Below are 19,185 nucleotides of genomic sequence, written 5' to 3' on the forward strand. Positions count from 1 at the left end.
TCCCACAGCCTGATAGGATTCACACCTCCAATGTGTGTCTATTGAAAAGGCATGACCTTTACAACCAATTAGTAACTCTTATGTAAACTTGGTTGTATTAAAACTTCAGTAGAAACAGAATATGTTTCTAGACATTTAGAAATATAAATTTGTCTTGAATTTATCGTGGTTTCTTTTAATGGATAGCAGATATCTCTGCTAAGAAGCTTCTGTAAAATAACTCGTAACATTTGTGTTAGGTCATTGAGGAGCACAGCTAGTGCAGCTCACTGAAACTCTGAAGTTTCAGAAGGTGTCCTCAACATTGATCTGATGTGACAAGACTTTATGGATTGAAATACTGAGGCAGGAAGCCTTTGGTAAGATCTTGCTAAAGATCCTTCTCCCTTTTGTGGAAAATTGAAGGCAACTCATATCATATCATTACCAATGTAGTCAATCACTGTTAATGAAGGAAAAAGGAGGTCCAAAAGGACTGATACTCTACTGCTGAGCTTTGTAGTTTTCTCAACAGTGGTTTCAAGGATGTCCCTGACAAAACAACTCTGCTGTCCAACGGCTGCCCTGTGCCTCAGATGAAATGACTTATTGCTCTGAAACTCGTTCTGAAACTCGTTCCTCATTTTTTTCTCCTGGAAATGGCCAGACCTGTTTGGTGTTTCAGTAGGAAGCTCAAAGATCCTTTGGACATGACGGTTCTTGCTCCTAAGAGTTGTTTCTCCTACTTGGCATTGATGTCCATGAGTACTGAATAGAGAGTTTGACGCTGACTTTGCTTCGGCTGTTGAGAAAGACTTCAGGGTCGGTGCCTGGAGAAGGCAGACAGGCTGTCAGCCTTCAAGCACTGCTTAGATACCACAGATAGTATTTTTAGGAATTTTTTGCAACACGGTATGAAATCCACAGCTAGGGCTAAAATCTCCCTTACCTCAGGACACGTGGGAGCGATGGTTGACTGGAGGACACTGGCGATTCGGCGCTTGCCTCCTGGTGCCTCCTGTGTGAAGGCTCCACTTCTTGCATTTGGATAGCCTGCCCAGGCACTTTGGTAGTGTTTTCTTCTTAATGAATGATTTGTGAGGAGGACTTGAGATGCCACTTCAGCAGTTTTCTTTAAAAGTCAGTCTTTCCAAAACAGGCTCAGATGTGAGGCCTTTCTGGACTTGATATATACTTAACATACGATATAAACGTACACTTTTTAGGACAAAGGAAGTCATTTTAAGGATGAAGCCTAAGATGTTCCTCCTTTTCCTCTGTTCTTGGTTTCATCAAGTCTGAATAGTTCAGCAAGAGCAGATAGAAATGCACAAGATGCCACAGCCAGAGGCTTTGCGTTTCTGTCTGTGGCTGTGGTTGCTCATGCTGGGGAAAGGTGCTTTGACATGGAAAATATACCAGAAAAAGCATGTAAGTTTGGTAAGGGGGTTGGTGAGATGTTTTTGGAAAAAAAACTTCAAGTGCAACTTGCTTAGCTGGTAAAACTAAAGCTGATACAGAAAATGATTTGTTTAAAAAAAAAATAGAAAGAAAACCCCAGCAGCCAGTTTATTTTCTGCACCAAGGCAGAATATACACATTTATCTGAAAAACCAGTCGCTGGATGTGGAGAGGTCTCTCTCTTAGGTCCCTCCCGGGGCCCTGGGTCAGGGCAGGCTGTGGCAGATGGGGCTGGTCCCGTGGGCAGGCAGCCAGGCAGGAGCACAGCATCATCCCAGACCCATTAGGGAGAGGGAGAAATAACAACCCTAATGTGCTCTGAAGCACTGGCATATTGCACCCAGTCATAAGATAAGGAGCTTGTTGGGTTTCTCTGATGATAACGTTGTGTGAAGACAAGAGGTAAGGGAAATCAATTCTACAAGCAAGAGGCTTAGGTAAGGAAAAGCCCTGAATTATGAACCAGTATCTGCTGTGTGATTTTTATACATTCTGCACAATCAAACGCTATTGAGATTGTCATTAGAGCCTATTAAAAACACCATGATGAACTCTGTGCATGCAGCACTAAGGGTTTCATCTGTAGTTAAACTCTTTGATTTTTAATTTCAGAATTTATTTTGCTAGTGAAGATGAAGGGCTTGTTTCTAATGCAGCATTCAGACAAATGCTTTGCTTTTGCCGTTGGATAAAGCTCTGATTAGAAGTTTAAATTTTCTGTGTTCTTGTCATTGAGCAAAATAAGAGAGTCATCATAAAAAAATGCCTGACAAAAATACTGAGGTGTGATTGTATTTGTGGACTTCAAAGAACAGAACATCACAGAAAAGTGATAGCTTCGAATACGAGCTCTGTAGATCTTTCGTAGACAATGTGGTAGCGATTAGTCAGAAAAATTACAGTGGTTTTAACTTTTTCAACACAGAAAGTGTGAAAAACTTGCTCACCTATGTATCCTCGCCCCCTTCCTGGTTTTGGTGTGGGGAGGGGGTGTGCACAGATACTAAAAGGTGAACGTATGTGTGCAGAGAGACTACTGCCTCCCCACCGCGTGCCTGGGGGATGGTCAGCTCGTGATCTGTTGAGCCTCCTTTCTGCCACGTGGCTATCGGGCGGTTTTAAAGACAGAAGGTAATCAGATGTGACATAATTACCAAAGAAATGGTTTCCCATGAAGTGATCTAATGTCTTTAAGCCTATAGATTGGCGAAGAAAATGTATCCTTACGGGAACTAAAATTAACAGCTCATCCATCATCCAATCCTTGGGAAGGACACATTTGGATGGGGCTGGGGTTAAGGTTGCTGAACCGTTGTACTAATTTCAGCAGACGAGGCAGGATTCAATGAAGCTTTCAGTCAAAACTTAAACATTTGAATAATCCTCTCCTTTATCTTCAATACCAGATGGCATTTGTCTATCACTCGGCTCGACATGTGTTTGTGGTTTAGGCTTTCCGGCTCACCTGTCCCAGCGCTGCTCAGGAGTCGATCTGTGTAGGAACAGGGCTGCCAGACATGCTACAGAGCTGCCCGCTTTCCTTGGGTCAGGCAGTGCTCACAGGGCAGCCCACGGTGAAGCCAGCACAGCAGCAAGCAGTGGGTTAACACCATAACTGTGTCTGCACCACAGAGGCAAGCAGAGCGTGCCTCGGGGAAAAATCACTCACTGTTTGAATGCTCTACTTTTTGGAGAGCAGCTCTATGATAATGATAATGACATTGCTCAAGACAGCCCGGACTCTGGTTTTTTAAGTCTCTACTGCTTTATGTAATGCTGCTGTGTCACATTAATACATGCTTGTTAGGGATTCATTTAAAATACATGGGTGCTGATAAATTACCCACAGCACTGCTACTGTTACTTTTGCGTAATTAGAAAATACGTGAAGGTTTAGAAACCCTAATGATGTGGATATGAAGCATCTCCCTTGCAGTCTGCTGGGATTTCTCCATCACTGCCTGTATAGTGGCCGGTTCTGTCTGGAGCTGAAAACTCATTAGACCTGACAGCGTTCAGATCGTGTGCTGGAAACGCCGCTCTCTGTTAAATTATTACGGGCCAAATCCAGAGCAGGGCTGGTGTGCTGCTCAGTTGTCCAGGCAAGGCTACTCCCTTAAATATGGAAAGATGCCCCTTAGGCTGAACGCTGACGTAAGCCCCCTCTCTGTCTGGCTCGGGTGTGTGCTGCTTCCTGCTCCCTGGACAGACAGACAGTCAGACAGACACGCTTGGGGAGCACAGCCGTAGTGATCCCAGCGGTGCCACCCAGCCCATCGTCTCCTGGCAGGGCCTCGCAGTGCACTTCCTCAGGGTGAGCCCTGGCCGAGCGCTGGCTCTGGCTGTGAATCACCAGAGGATTTACAGGCACCTCGCCCCTGGGTAAAGACTTCCATTTTAATTTCCCCATCAGCGCTGCAGCGGGGAGGAGTGGATGGCGGCGGCGGAGTGAGGAGATGAATGTAGGCGTTGTCTGAGGTTCAGCGCTGTGCCAGGAAAGGACCTCTTAAAATCTTGATTTACATTCTGTTACTCAGACTGTTACTGACATGGCAGCGACGTCTAGTTCCAGCCAGGGTGACTCTTTGCTTGAGTCTTTGCTTGGTGTGGCAGAGCTCGCTCCAAAAACCAGCCTGTGAAGGCAGCCACAGCACGTTACCTGCCTGCAGCCGCTGCTTGTGTGTTCAAAACGATCGGGATCCACAGGAAACCTCTTAAAGCACAATTTTTATAAGAGAATTTCTTTTGTGAGCAGGCCACTATGTACGTCAGGTGTGGGAAACCTCCAGCATTCCTAAAGCCTGGAGGAGGATCTGCAGGCTGCTTTCCTGTTGTGCAGTGCTGCCAGCCACTAGCTCATGCCAAATTCCTGTCCCTGCTCTGGTTGGGGCACAGACACTGTCAGTGTCTCTGAAAGACAGTCACTGTCTGCACAGGCCTTGTGCAGGGATTGTCTGAGTCTTGGCTTGGGGGATACTAGAGGAAAGTGGGGTTTGTGGGCCTGATCCTTTGGCTCTCTGGGCATCGAGTTGGGAAAGGAAAATGCCATTTCTAAAGCAGAAGTTAGAACATCATTAACCTGAGCGACAAACCGACATGACAGTGTCTCCCATCACAGATTTGACTGTGAAATGTTATTTATTCACCAGTTCACCCTTTCTTTCACATTATCAGGGATCTGTGTGTTCCTACAAAGATGCAGACTAGTTTACATACGCATGCTTGAACCTCACTTATCACTGTCATCCCACAAATGCATAAACCATGGTCAGAGTTTGGTAGATCTGAGGCTTGGCCTTGCTAAAAGAGAAATGCCCCGTACGTGCTTGTGGCATCTGACCTACTTTCTTCTGCTGAGAATGTAATAAAAACAAGAGGTTCGTGTAATGATGGGATTGATTTTGCTGTCCATGTAGGTAAGTGAACTGCTGGCATCACAAGTTATATGTGGCTAAAAGCTGTGACATTGATCTATTAGACTTTGCCCTATGACCTTCAGTAAATGGCATCTCTGCTTGCATGTCTGCACATGGAAAGGGGACTAATGGTGCCCTCTGGCCTTTGCAAGACCTATTTCTTCCTTCTCGATAAAGAGCTTGGGAATCCCAGGCAGAGGGACTTAACTAATAATATTTATCATGTTCCTGTTTTCCATGTAGGAAATAGGAGGCCAGCCTCCATGTGCTCCAGAGCTGGCATTGGGCTGGGTCCCTTGGTCCTCCCCTGAGTCAGGGATGAGTAGATCTCAGGCTTGCAGGGAGTAGAAGGGAATCAAATCAAGCCCTTATCCAAAGGACCAAGGCAGCAGTAGCCACTCTGCTGCAGTTTGCCATGCAGAAAGTCCAAGAAAGCGACTGCCTACAGCTGCCAGCTCTGGAAGTGGTCCCCAAGCCCCACAGCAGCAGTGGCACTGAGACAGTCCTCTGGCATTTTTTCACTCCTGCTTAGTAACTTGCTTTGTAATGGTTCATAAGCTGCTGAATTCATTAGCTACTGTAGAAGAGCTAATTGCACACGTGGAAGAAAAGTAATGAGTGATGATAATGAAGCTGAGGTTCACACTTAACTACCCAAGTTCGTATCGGTGAGGCGTGCATCTAGATAAAGGCAGCATGTATTATTCAGATTAAATACCTGCACTGGTTTTAGTACAGACCTTTGTGTTTTGTATCAGCAACATCTGTCTGCCTGAGGGCTATAAATTTCCCTTGTTAAAGAGCTATAAAGTGGGCACAGGGCTGGTGTAGCAGAGGAGCGTGTTGACGATGCTGCTTTAGGTGCTTCAGCAATGTTGCTGCCTATCTTTGTGTCATGCCATGGTCAGGGTGCCCTGTCCACTTCGCATTTCTGTCTCACCTCCCTTTCCTCCAATGTTTTTTGAAGGTTGCGTAGGCTGAACCCAGCTGTAGCTGCCTTCCTCTGGCTCTTCTTCCTCTCCAGTATGACCATGCTGTTTTTTACACTGATGGTGCCCAGAATGAAAGACTCTCTGTTTGTTCTTATAGCCCAGCTCGTGGATTCATGGGGGAGCTATTATCTTTCTCTCCTCTTTTTTTTTATTTTTTAAGCTTGATAAATCGCTCACTTAGTTCTGAAGACAGAGGTAAAGAAAAGTTAACATCAGTATAATCTAATGCTCTAATCATACAGAGTGGAAAAGGGGGAATATGTAAACTAATTCAAAAAGTAAAATTGATTTGGGTGAATTTGGCTCATGACTGTATGATTGACAATAATTACCTATAAAAGAACATTTTGAACTTGACTGCTAGGAAATAACTTCCTGGTGCCTGTTGTAAGAAACAAAGGCCCATTTTGGTCATTTTAATGAAACATCCCAAGGGGGTGCAGGAGGCAGCATTTTGAAGAAGATCTGCAGGTTGTGGAGAAGGTGGTAGAAAGGGCAGAGCATTCTAAAACAGGCAAAGGGCATCCCTGCAACACACTCCAGCTATAAGTGCTGTTTCTTTTCTCTCTCATCGCTTCACCGCTACTCGGCAGTGGAGGAGGTGACGCGGTGTCACTTTTAGCAGAAGTGTGAGACGGATGTCTGCAGAGGGGGAAAGGTAATTCGGTCAATGGGGGAAGGCTTCAGTCACAAAGAGATGGGAGAGCTAAATTTAACCAGCGTCGGGGAACTGTCCGAGATGTGCTGGGTTCTGCAGTGTATCTCTAGGCGGTTTGGGCCGTGCGGGAGTGAAACCAAGGCTTCTCATCCTGCTCGGTTTGCAGGTGCTGGGATTTTGTTGTTGAATGGATTGAAGAAGTAAGGGTGGTTGAGAGTTAAACCTGCCTCCTTCCTGCAGCGCGCGCCCGGCGCCATCCAGATCACTTTGTGACGCTGCGGCACACTGTGGGTCCGTTCGAGTTCTCATGTCAGTACTGGAATCAACCCCACATCAAAACTACAAGAGCCAGAGTGAAAGACAGTGTTAAAATTGTGGACTGATTTAATTTTGGCACCTTCTTTTAAACTGAACCCAGTGCTTCCCAGAAGCAACGTATATTTGGGTGCGGGTTAATAAGGGGCGAAATGAAGTGAGTCCTCGTCATGAGAGTTGATGGTTCTGCTGACGAGGAGGGCAGCTGCTGGCACCCTTGTGCTGAGGTGTGTGTGGCTCATATTGCTGCATTAACATCTCCGAATGAAGAAAAAAAACCCCAGAACTATTGACAAATCAAAGGGCAGCTCTATTTATATCTACAGTCAGGCTGCGATAATGAAAAGACGCTTTAATGTGTCCCAAGGCCTAGATGAAACACTGAAAATGTTGCTTTTAAGAAAAAAATGATAATAATATCCCCTTGAAATCCTGAGAAAATGTGTGTGACGGACTTCTTGAGAGCAGTATCAAAGAACTGAAATAGGAGTTGTAGAGCACAGGGAGTTACTGCAGTTATGGGCTTTGAATTGGTTTAAATCTTTGCTTTTAAGTTTTTTTTTCTAAATATCTCTTTAAAAGTAACACTTTAATGAGAAGGAAAATGTTTTACTGGCGCTGAACTCAAGCAGCAGCGCCTATCTGTCAGATCTTACCTTATTTTGGAGTGTAAATCCTTTCTCTATGGTTGCTCCTGCCGTCTGGCCCCTCTCGCAGGTGTCAGACTCCTGGGGAGGCACGCAGTCGCCGGCGGGGGCTGGGAGGGGTGGCGTGAACGTCGGCAGAGGGGGACAGATGGGTGAAAATGTTCTTCCAGAACAGGGTTGGCGGCATTATAGTTAGAAGGGAAATAAATTTTCCCTTTCTCAAAGTCTTTTACAGTCTTCTGGGCATTTTTCTGGGCAATTGGAAAACTGGAAAAAGGAAAATATTTTCTGAGAGTCATGAAATCATAGACTGCCCTTCTCCTCAGGGCTGCTCTTGGTCCATTCTCTGCCCAGCCTGTAGCTGTGCTTGGGATTGCACTGACCCACATGCAGGGCCTTGCCCTTGGCCTTGTTTGACTTCCTGTAGTTCACACTGCCACGTCTTCCAAGCCTCTCAGGGTCCCTCTGGATGGAATCCCTTCCCTCCAGTGTGTCGGCCACATCAGCTTGGTGTCATCAGCAGACTTGCTGAGGTTGCGGGTCTATCCCACTGTCCGTTTTGCTGAGAAATATGTTAAATGACACTGGTCCTAATACTACCCCCTGAGGAACTGGTCCCAATTTGGACACTGAGCCGTTGATGGCAGCTCTTTGAATCCACCAAGTGGTCCATGTGTCAAGTCCATTTCTCTCCGATTTAGAGACAAGGATGTCGTCTGAGACAGTGTCAGATACTTTGCACAAGTCTGGGTAGATGAAGTTTGTCACTCTTCCTTTAGCCGTCAGTGCTGTAAACTGGTTGTAGAAGGCCACCAGATTTGTCAGGCACAGTGTGCCCTTACTGAAGCCATGTTGGCTGTCACCCATCACCTCCTTACTTTCCATTTGCCTGATCAGAGTTTTCTGGAGGATCTGCTTCGTGATCTTGCTGGAGGTGAGACTGACAGGCCTAAGATATTGATTTTCATTTCATCTCATCGTGTCTTTGACCAGCTTTAGCCAACTGGTTATTTCATCTCATGGAGTAGGTATGAGATACGGCCCCTGGGGCAGGAAGCACCCTTGAGCACTTCTGAAAGGGTTTGCAGTTTTCACAGCTCTTCTGTTGGCACTGTCTGTTGCTCTAAGACACCTCATCATAAATCATCATTTTGTCCTCACTGTGAATTTAGGGGAATGGCTGCAAAGACCAATGCTAACCGAGCAGGATGCCCATCACCTCCCTGGTCCCCACTGCCAGGAGATCCATGGGTCCTCACCCAGACTCCCCAGCCAGACTCTGGCTGCTCCAAAACCGACACATGCCCAATGCAGTCGATACCTGCTGTGTTCATATCCAGGTTGTGTTTTGATCTACTAGATCAGGCTGCTATAGCCATCTAGGCAATATGTTAATAAGATATTATGAAAATCCCACTTGGCAGAAGAAGAGGTGGACAGTGATCATAGAGAAACGTACTGATTTTTATTAACCATGTCATCCAAAATCGTTTCATGAAGGGAGCAAACTATAAAGCTTGGGTTATTTGTTACAAAAGAGGCCCAGTTTTGAATTGTTGAATTTGTTTTTATTGAAGCATGAATGATGATATTCACCCATTGCCCTTGGAGCAGGGAACGTGGACCCGTTGGCAGCCCTGAGCGTGCTGTTGGCACTCATCAGATAACTGTTATTATTAACAATGCACAGATGTATTGGCAATTGCTTTTAGGTAGTCGGGCCAGCTGGAAGGAGTACGAAAGAACTTATTAAAGACAGATACTCTGGTGTGGGTTAGAAGATGAAAAGAAGTGCTGGTTTGCCTGTGTAATTGAGGGCAGACTCTGCAGAGGAGAACAAGCAAAAGCTGCCTTGCGGAGAGGCAGAAAGAGCAAAGCTGTATTTTTACCTTCCCTTTGTCCCTTAGATGCCCATTTGCAAATGTAAACGGGCAGGTGCATTTGTGTTGTGTATGTTAGAAGCAGGTGAAGGTTGTAGGGGTGCACACCTTGAAACTAGGACACACCAGAATTGCCGTAGCTCATGCGGTCTCTATTGGCCAGACGGGCTGTTGCTGTGACCTTCCTGCGTGAGGGAGCTGCACAGAAGAGCAGAGCAGAGCAGGCAGGTCAGCCCCACGCAGTGCTTGGGTGGTGGCATGCTCTGCCCATGCTGCCAGCTCTGCTGCCTGCAGCCCCAAGGCCAGTGATGGCTGTCACCTCCCCGGTGCCCCAGGGCCCCTGGGGCAGGTGCCTGGGAGCGGAGCTGTGCCCTCTGCAGCTCCCGGCAGGGAGGGAGGTGTGAATGTGCCCGTGTGTGTCAAGGGAGTTGTTGGAGAAGCGGGAGACTCAGGTCGGTGTGCTGGGAGTGGGCACTTCTGGGTGTGGGACCTGCTTCCATGGTTGCCTGACCAGGAGCACGGTGGGACATCTGTCCTTGAGCAGGACCCACCTCTCTGGGGGGGCTTGCAGATTCCCTCTCCAAACCCAGCCATCAGGCCAGGCTCCTGTGCTTCCCTCATGGTGGAAAGCCGCTGTCCTCATCTTTGGGTTCATCCCTGTTTGCTGTTGCAGGGCGAAGCCAGGCAAGTCCCCGATTCCTCCTTCTACCTATATGAGGACCAGTTCAGGCCCCACTTGTGTCCTCCTTCTTCCCATCACTTCTTCACTCCTGACACTGGGCTACAAAGCCTTACAGCCCATCTTCAGCCAAGAAATCCTCTCAGTTGAAATCCCTCTTGCTTGTTTTTCTCACCCACCACTCAGCCAGCTCCTAATGAAGCTGCTCTGTATTGTTGTCTCTCTGATTTCCTATTGTCGATCAGGCTGATTTTAATTGGTTTGCATTTTCAGTTGTTTTTCAGCTCATCAGGAAGGATAATTAAAATAAGATCTTGCCCTCCCCCCACCCTCCTGTGCTGCTCCCCATCAGTCACAGCAACACGAGCTGAGCACGTTAATCTGAGGAATGGTGGAGGCAGGGCTCATTCCTGGTGAAATGCTTGAGGCTGGTTGTTAAGCATTACATTATTCAAAACACATTAAATTGTCCGGAGTGAGGAGGAAACATGTCTCGATCATCAAGCTGATGGACATTAACATTCTTCTGCCACAAAGTTTGTTAAATCTGAACTAGATTCAGCTACTGCCTGATTCCCGTTCTGCAAGGAAAGCTGTGGACAGGAAACTGGCAAGGAGTAGGAGGCATAAATTCGAAATACCCACAGCTTGGACCAAAAGCCTTACATAAATCCTTTGGATTTCTAGGCTTCAAATACAGTTGGCATTACTGCCTTCTACCGACCAAGCAGGAAAGTTTAACCTGTAGTCCTGGATACGAATGCTTAAGAGTCTGGAGGTGGCTTTAAGCTCTGAGGATGGTTTAAATGTTACCGGTGGGGAAGAGGGAGAAGGGGAAGTAACACATTTCACAACATTTCCAGGTTTACAAAACCTGTATGCTGAGCTAGAGGCTGTTAGGGTTGGCTCAGTCTCAAAACAAGAAGAGCGGGAGGAAATAACTTGTGTGCGTGGCACATAGGCAGCTGTCCAGCAGTTCTTTCAGGACTGCTGATGTCTGTGTGTGCCGGCTCTTAGGAAGATGCGAAACTGGATTTTGAAATCTTGACTTCTGATTCATAAAGGATTTTGTAATTACTATTTATATCCCTGATACGAGCATCGCTATTAGAAGCCGCTAGAGCTGACCTGCCATCGTCACCATGAAAAGCAGACTCCTGCCTTGCTGGGAACTTGGAATAAGCAAATGTCAGTGTTTCACAGCTGTGAGAGCTGCAAGTTAGCAGAGAAACCAATGCTGAGGGTTTGTGCGAAGAAGAGAGGCTGCTTCTGCATCTGTTGGCCGTGATGGATGAGCTAGGACTCACCATCCTCCCTCTGGTTCAGCAGCAGAGCAGCATGCAGGCTGATAAACCCACAGTAGAGCAGGAGCTGAGGCGTTGGGACGGGCACATGCTGTTCCTCATTCTGACTGCCAGGCTGCCAATTACACGGCAATTAGTAGAATAAATGTCTGAGATGTGTTTCCCCCTCCCCAACCATTATGTTGCCTGGCCATTGCTCAGGGGGCATTGTATCTCTCTCCGAGTTACCTGACTTTTTTTATTTGTTAGCCTTAATCAGTTACAGGGGGGTTGGAGCTCTATGATCCTTGGGGCCCCTTCCAACCCATGCCAATCTATGATTCTATGACTCTATGATAATTACACCTCTGAGCAGACTAAGCCCAAGAAGCTCCATCTCGTGGCCTTTGCCAACATGGTTCTTCATTTCCCTCTTTTTTTTGTCTCTCCCAGAGGTCGAAAATAGCCGTCTACGAGAAAATGTGGTCGTACATGAAGTCGGCCGAGCCCTCAGTGTTCACCAAGACGACAGCAGACGGGGTGGCGAGGGTGCGGAAGTCGAAGGGCAAGTTTGCCTTCCTGCTGGAGTCGACGATGAACGAGTACATCGAGCAGCGCAAGCCCTGCGACACCATGAAAGTTGGCGGCAACCTGGATTCCAAGGGCTATGGTGTAGCAACCCCCAAAGGCTCAGCATTAAGGTGGGTGGAATAATATAACAATATCCATGTTGTTATAGTATTCCACCTACCCTGATGTTATTGTGTTGTCATTTTCTTTCTTGTGGATTTTGAGGTAACTTTAAAGTTTAAAATCTTCAATATTCCATGGAGTTAAATAAGACGGTAAATTATGGTTTCGTTTATTTAATGCATCCATTTTTTTAGTGTTCTCTTTGTGTTGTCCTTTCTGATTGTTTGTTGCTGTTTTAATTTTACAGTTCAATGGCTTTTTCAATTTAAATGGTAAAAGCCGAGTTAACCTGCCATATGTGACGAATGTTAACTGCATGATGTGGTGTTCTTGTTACCTTTTTTCTCAAAGACGATTTCCCCATCCCGCACACTTCAGTTTTGAGCAAATGTTATCCTCCATGCCACCTTACAATATTTAACCCTGTATTTGCTGTACAGACATTTTGATAGCTCCACGTTCTGTGAAATTTTAGCCAATTTGTCCTCTTGTGCTCCTTTTTTTATACGTTACGATTTCCTAAGCAGTTGTGCATTTTTTTCTTACAAGTTATGTTTTATCGTTTCAAGAAATGCTGTTAACCTGGCAGTATTAAAACTGAATGAGCAAGGCCTCTTGGACAAATTGAAAAACAAATGGTGGTACGACAAAGGAGAGTGCGGCAGCGGGGGAGGTGACTCCAAGGTCAGCCTCAATGTCACCACAATCGGGTACCTTAGCAAAGAGTAATCGGCAAGGCTGTTATTTCACTTCTCAAGGAAAAAGCAAAAACCAAAAAGAAAAACCACCCCAAAAACCCAACACAGATTGAAACCATTTGAATAATTGTGGTGGGAAAAAAAAAACATAAGCCATTTGCTTGTCCAGTAGCTCGTTCAAAGAAACAGTCTTCAAATATTGTCAAAAGGCTTGGTCAAGCTTGGAAACCTTATTTAACTAACAGATAGAAAGTCCAGCATTGGTGGGATCTGCACGGAGCAAATCAGGACTCCTAAGTGTCCAAGAAACTGGTGATCACATCTGGCCACCAAGGACAAGGCCTCAGTCCTTCTCCATGGTTTAGCTGTGATGGTTTCACAGTTCTTAGATGTGGGGTTTCAGAGGCTATTTTTGCCAGAATCGGTGGAGGCAAGAGAGCTCTCTTCTTTCCTCGTTTGTAAGGAATACAAACCAGGACTGGCTTTTCTGGCCTGCACTGGTGCCACCAGAGCCCCTGGGAGGAAGCCTGGTCTACAGAGACCAGCTGCTTAGGTGCATCTGTAGCTCAGGGGAGAGGATAGGGTGGTTGCTCATCTCATGAAGCGTGGGATCAAGAGATGAGAGTGACAATCATAGGAGAGATGCAATGCTATGCACAGATGGTAGTTATCCACTAATGGTAAAACAATAGCAGTAACAGCAGCATTTAAGGAGCTAGAGCTTGCAGTAGGCAAAGCTGAAATGAGATGTGTGGCAGGGAGGTGTATTGATACACTAAACTGGAAATGAATCTCAAGGAAAGAGGTTTTGGTAGTTTTGTCTGGCATAGGCCAATGTCGGTGTCCTTCTGTAGGACACTGACCAGGCTCTTGCAGAGGCCTGTGCAGGGGCACCGATCCCTGCTTGCTGTGCTTTTTGGTACAGATGTGGATTCAAACCCTAGCTCTGGTGACAGCAGTGACAAGCTGTCACTGTCTTCTGCTGAGCTGAGGCTTCCCCCAGACTTCTTGGCAGTCTGTACGGTAGCAAGACTCACAAAGGCGCTTTAATGTGCACCAAAAGTTAACTAGTGTGCTTTCCTGTCACCCCCTCACCCTGTAAAACTGGTGGTTTCTGCAGTCATTAGCTGGAGAAGCCTGGGTGCTACTGGTTACCTTAGGTACAGGAGTTACCAAGAATATTAATTTAAAATGCATTACTATTATGCTGAAAAGTACTGGGATTAATTTTCAGAGTGACATTCTCCTCCAGCTAGTAAAACCAGTTCCTTAGGGAACTGTAGCTCCTAATCTCTCTTATAAAAATGCTCCAGCTTTGGCCCAAAATCAATAACTACAGTATTTTCAGTAAACTGCAGTTTCGGACAATTACTGCAAATTACTGCTGCGTTCTGTTAATAAGGGTTGCTTTAACTAGCTACGTAGGAGATGGCTCAGCTCCTTGTCTCTGGCATTAGGAAAAGCTGCTGTGTAGTTGTAAAGGATGGAAACACGCTCAGACACAGGTTTGCTGGATAGCTGGATGCCCACACTGCCCCGCAGCAGCCTGCAGACAGGCATGAGCTTTTTATGCTTTTTAGCTCTGCTGCTACATTACTATAACGTTACACTTGCCAGTGTATTAAATGTTTAATATTCTCCTGGGATCCAGCCCCACGTTGTCTAACGCTGCCTCGATGAAAGAAAACTCATTGTACAAAACAGCTTCTATGAACTTCGTTGCTTCGAGTTCATTGAATTAAGCCCAGCCCGCTAATGCTTACGGCCCTAAGGAAACTGAAAAGGACGTTTTAAATGGCCCTAATTATGGCAGGACCATCCTTCTGTTCTTGTTTGTGCTGAGAGACCTTTCACAACGAGGGACCCTGTTAGCAAGCCCTTGGCACTGGTCAGTGACTGTTAAGGGAGTGGGGTCACGGGGGCTGACATACCACGGGCAGGTGTCAGTGATGAGGGAACGGGACCAAGGAGATGACGTGTGCTTTGCTGTTCTAATCCGTAAATCACAAAGCACTCTCTTGCTGCAGTTTGTCTTAACAGGATGGTGAAGGATTATTTGTTTGTTTTAACTACTGACATCAGCTCTTGGGGGCACGGCTCAGCCGGCTGAAGTCGACAGGGAGGAGAGGTGGGTCAGAGAAGACCTCCTGCAGAAGACTAAGCAGGGAAGGGGTTTCTTTTTGTTCCTAGGCAAGTTGTAAATCAGAGGGCTTTGCTCCGAAGTACTCTTTCTTCTGAGGTAGTGCTTTGTAGGCACTGAGCGCTGCAGCCTGTCATGCCACCATGCTGCGGCAGATGGGCAGATGCCATCCCAGCAGTGCACACCCCCATCCTTGGCCCCTAACACCAGGTTCAGGCTGTGCCCTAGCCCCGCTGCCTTCTCGGGGTGCTGCCTTCCAGTCACTATGTCCCTGAAAGTCTTACTGGCCTCTCTCCTCCTCTCCTTCCTCCCACCAGAAGCTGGAGCTGCCCCCACCATCTCATCCCATCCCATCTCTCCAGTTAACTATTTATATGAACATCTATGATTCTGTGATTTGTTGAGTATTTCATAGGAGTCGCTTCAAAGCTGTTCTGTTTTTTTTTCCCTTTTCCCTTCAAGAAGGTTGTATCTGGGGGGAATCAGGATGGGGTGGTGAAGGTGCCTCAGGTGGAGACTCAGACCTTGCACCCCATGTCGCAGGGCGGCACGGGGACCATTACTCACTCGGTGCAGCTCTCTCTACCGGATAAGCTGACAGATCACCTCTCAGTTTCCCCAGTAGAGACCCAGGCTTGGGAAACCGCTGCCCCGAGTCTGTAATCAGCCGCTTCCTGCCTACTCCAGTGAGCCGCGTGTAGCTGTGCGGGGTTGCGGACTGACGGTGCCGGTTTCTTAAGCTGAATTCCTCTGTGCAGCCTGATACTCTAGCTTGTGCTGAAAGCCAGAGGTAAGTACGCAGCCTGTTTGCTTGTGCCAGCGCCCATTGTTGTACCACACTGGACCCGGTGACTCAGAAAGTGCCCTCCTGTGCTCATCCTCCCTGCGGTTTAGCATGCGGTTCACCTGTGCTTGGAGATGAATGATTCCAAGTTGTGAGTTCACCTTTTGTTATTGTATCTTCATCGCCTTTGGGAAATGAAACAGTGACTTCAAATTCCACAAGGATTTTGAGTCTTGACAGTGGGGGAAAAGCAAAGGTATTCAACCGACTTTCTGCAAGTTTTTCAATCTGATTGGCTACACCAACTCTCAGTTTAGTCCTGTGAACATCCTGTGCTCCTGGGATACGCTTGTAATTTAAGCCTAAAGAGACAGTGCTGTTTTATTGAGATTGTTTCATGGCCTCAGCTGATGTATGTCTCATTTTCAGTGCTACCAGTATATGCAGCGCTGGCGTGGAGCAGCGGGTGCCAGTCTGCCCGGCAGTACCTTGGCTGCCAGTTCTGCCCTGGTGAAGGGTGATACCCTGTTTCGATAGTGGTCCTTATTTAAGAAGTCTGAAGGGGAAACGTGCCACATACATGCATAATTTGCCTGTGCTGTGCAACAGTCTGTGTGAGGTGACTTGGCTGGTGCAGACGTTCTGGGACATGCATCAAAATTTGCTCACTTAGCTCTCCTAAATGGGCGCGAGTTTAGCTTCAGCCCTTGGATTCATGGCAGAACCACAGAGTCTTCAAATCCTCTTACACATATGAGCTGCATTCTCCTTCGTGAGAGAATGCAAAATAGCAGTTGCAAAAAGCCATATTCCAGGAAATATGTTACAGTGTATTATGAGTTTGGAAACTAATTATTTTGTTTATTACACAATCCTATCATCTCAGAGCTGAGTGATGGCTGAATAGGAATTTAACAAGAAAGAGACAAAAGGGGATGCAGACAGTGGTAGCAGGCTGAGTGACTTAAGCGAAACTAATTATTCAGTTGCATAGGAACAATTTTCTGCTGAGATAAATTCCTATAGTTCTGCTGTTGATACATTTCTTGTTTTCTTATGCCTTCACGGTAACATTTAATGACAACCAACACAGAAGGAGGCTGTTGAATGCAGCATCTCACCAACATGCCAAGATTCCTTGCTAATTACTTGACTTAATTTCTTTAATATAATTCCTTTTTAGGCTGATATCTCTTTTGGAGTACATCTGTGAAATGACATGCAGTGTAATACTACTTCACTTTGCAGTTGTTTCTTTTTAATCGTAGGATCACTTTTCCAGCGTGCTAGTTGAGTTCTGCCCTCAGACCCATGCTACATACAGCATCGTGTTCCCAAGCCCTTCTGAGCTGTGAGTGTGGCCATCAGCAGATGGGATTTGTTCCCCCGTTTCTCTGTGGTGTTTTGCTGCGATACATTTTCAGCACAGCCATTCTCACTTGCAACATTATTTTTTTTAAGTGGCATATTTTTGGAGGAGATCTGTTCTGCATTGTTGTAGACAATACCTGACATCTGAAGAGCCAAACGTGTTTTGCTTTGAAGAGAAAATTTGGGGAAATGGCTATCTTAAAAAGATGCAGCACAATTTATTTGAGCAATTTGTTTGGAATTATGTTCATCAGCATGAATTTACTTGCCACCCATTCCATAGGCCTGGGTTATGAGCTGGAAAAAGATAAAACGGCTGATCAGAGCCAGTGGTAGTAGCACAGAGCTAATTCATGCTCAGAGCTAGGAAGGTAATATCAACTCATTGCATTGTGCAAATTAGTGACAAAGCAAAATAATACTTCTAAAGGAAGACACTAGAATGTTTGTTTAATTGACAGCTATTACTTTATAGAAAATTAGGAAAAATTACCGTGTATATTTTGTATCAGTAATGGAGTCTTAATGCTCACAGAGTTCATCAGAGCATCTCACTCAGAGCATTGCCAGGAGGGGCAGAGAACCTACTCTGGCTTGCAGAAAAATCTGTGTTCTTGTGCAGACCGTTTGGGGGTATTTCCCTAAGAAATGCAGAACGACAATTTGGGATGAGCAGGTTGCCCAGGCTGGGAAGGAGCAGGTGGAGTCAGGGCTGGCGTCTAAGAATTGGGAACTGTTTTGGTTTTTTGCCTCTGTCACCTTTGCCATCGTGGCCACTTGACTAAGCGGGACCTGAGCGTGCAAGGAAAGATGCTCATGCAGTGTTACCCATGGCAGAGCCGGCCATCGTGCAGTGACACTACATCCTGCCTTTGTGGCCGCAGGACATCTTAGAGAAAGACTCATGCTCTCCTTCTGATAATACCTGTGGTACTTAACAGTTAGTGTCCCTAAGTTGATTCCATGCACCATTTAGCCTGCACTGTAAGCATCCGTATGGGAATAGCCAAGGCAGAGCACCTTGGGACTGGAAAAGGAAAAGGGACAACCATCAGCTGGAAGTGAGGAGCAGGAGCAGAGGCTTTCCTTTGCACATCTCCCTGGGGGTCTGGGCTTGGCTGTTTCCTCTTTGATGGTGATTGCTGTTATTTAACATACAAAGGGAAAAGTAAATGCCTTTCTTCTTCTTCCTCCTCAAAGTAATTCTGATGTTTCAGCATTGAGCTCCCGTGGACACAGGCACTTGCACTGCTCTGGTGGATTGCTCTGCGCTTGCCGGCACTGTAATCGTGGGTTGGACATCTCTAGCTTTGTACAAGCGACGTAGCTGTTCTTTCAATGTCTTACGTAGCCTTGGGACTAAGCAGCACCTACCTGCAGCCTGCTGAGGAGCCTGAGAGCAGGAGTCGCACAAGAAGCCATCCCAAGAGGAAAATAAATCGTAGAAGACAGGGGGAAAAAAGAATGTGTCTAGAGGCAAGAGAAAGAGAAGGTGAGGGGATAGCCCGCACGCAAGGTAAGTTGAGTCTCTTGCTCATACCCATCCAGGTTAGAAAGGATCTGGGCAGTGACAGAGTTGCCGTTTCAGATGCTGTAGGTTTGAGTGTCTTCCCTCCCTTCTCCTGCCTCTGTGTTCAGGTAGCTCTTCCTCCCACCCCCTCGCCACACCTGTGTCTCACTTCGCGGGCACTGCTGTAAATGAACTGCAATGGCTTGTTACGCCTTGCATTGCCTAATCCAATAGGCATGTGTTATTGCATTAGCACTTGGCACCTCTATTAAATTATGATCCTGTTAGTACAGAGTTTAATTTGTTTGAGCTACACTTATGAAACATATAAATACACTTTGCTAGAGACAGTTGCTGGTGCCAAACACAGGCTGCAAACTCTCGACATCACAGAGTGGAGGAACTTGCCGTCTCAGCTGGTATCTCACAGGCTGGTTTGGGTTGGAAGGGACCTCAAAGCCCATTGAATCCCACCCCCTGCCATGGGCAGGTACATCCCCCACGGGCAGGGACATCCTCCACTATCCCAGGGTGCCCAAAGCCCCATCCAACCTGTCCTTGAACCCTGAGGGAGGGGTGAACATTCTGGCTCCGTGCAGGTGTATCCAGGTGTGTGTGTGTGTTACAGTGGCATCGTGTGTCTGCATATCCTGTCCCTTGACAGCAAATACAGCATCAC

General features: G+C 46.5%; 1 protein-coding gene across 1 annotated transcript in view; it reads left to right on the top strand.

The window, feature by feature from the left end:
* The window catches only part of GRIA3 (glutamate ionotropic receptor AMPA type subunit 3), a gene marked incomplete at its 5' end in the record, with an annotated part of 152,214 nt that overhangs the window by 119,640 nt on the left and 13,389 nt on the right, over positions 1–19,185 (top strand). The window contains 2 exons of the mRNA XM_084269010.1: positions 11,764–12,011; positions 12,573–12,687. Coding sequence (XP_084125136.1) covers positions 11,764–12,011; positions 12,573–12,687 — 363 coding nt within the window. The remainder of the gene's footprint in view (positions 1–11,763; positions 12,012–12,572; positions 12,688–19,185) is intronic.

The sequence above is a fragment of the Gallinula chloropus genome (assembly GCF_964237585.1).
Source record: "Gallinula chloropus genome assembly, chromosome: 11".
NCBI lineage: Eukaryota > Metazoa > Chordata > Aves > Gruiformes > Rallidae > Gallinula > Gallinula chloropus.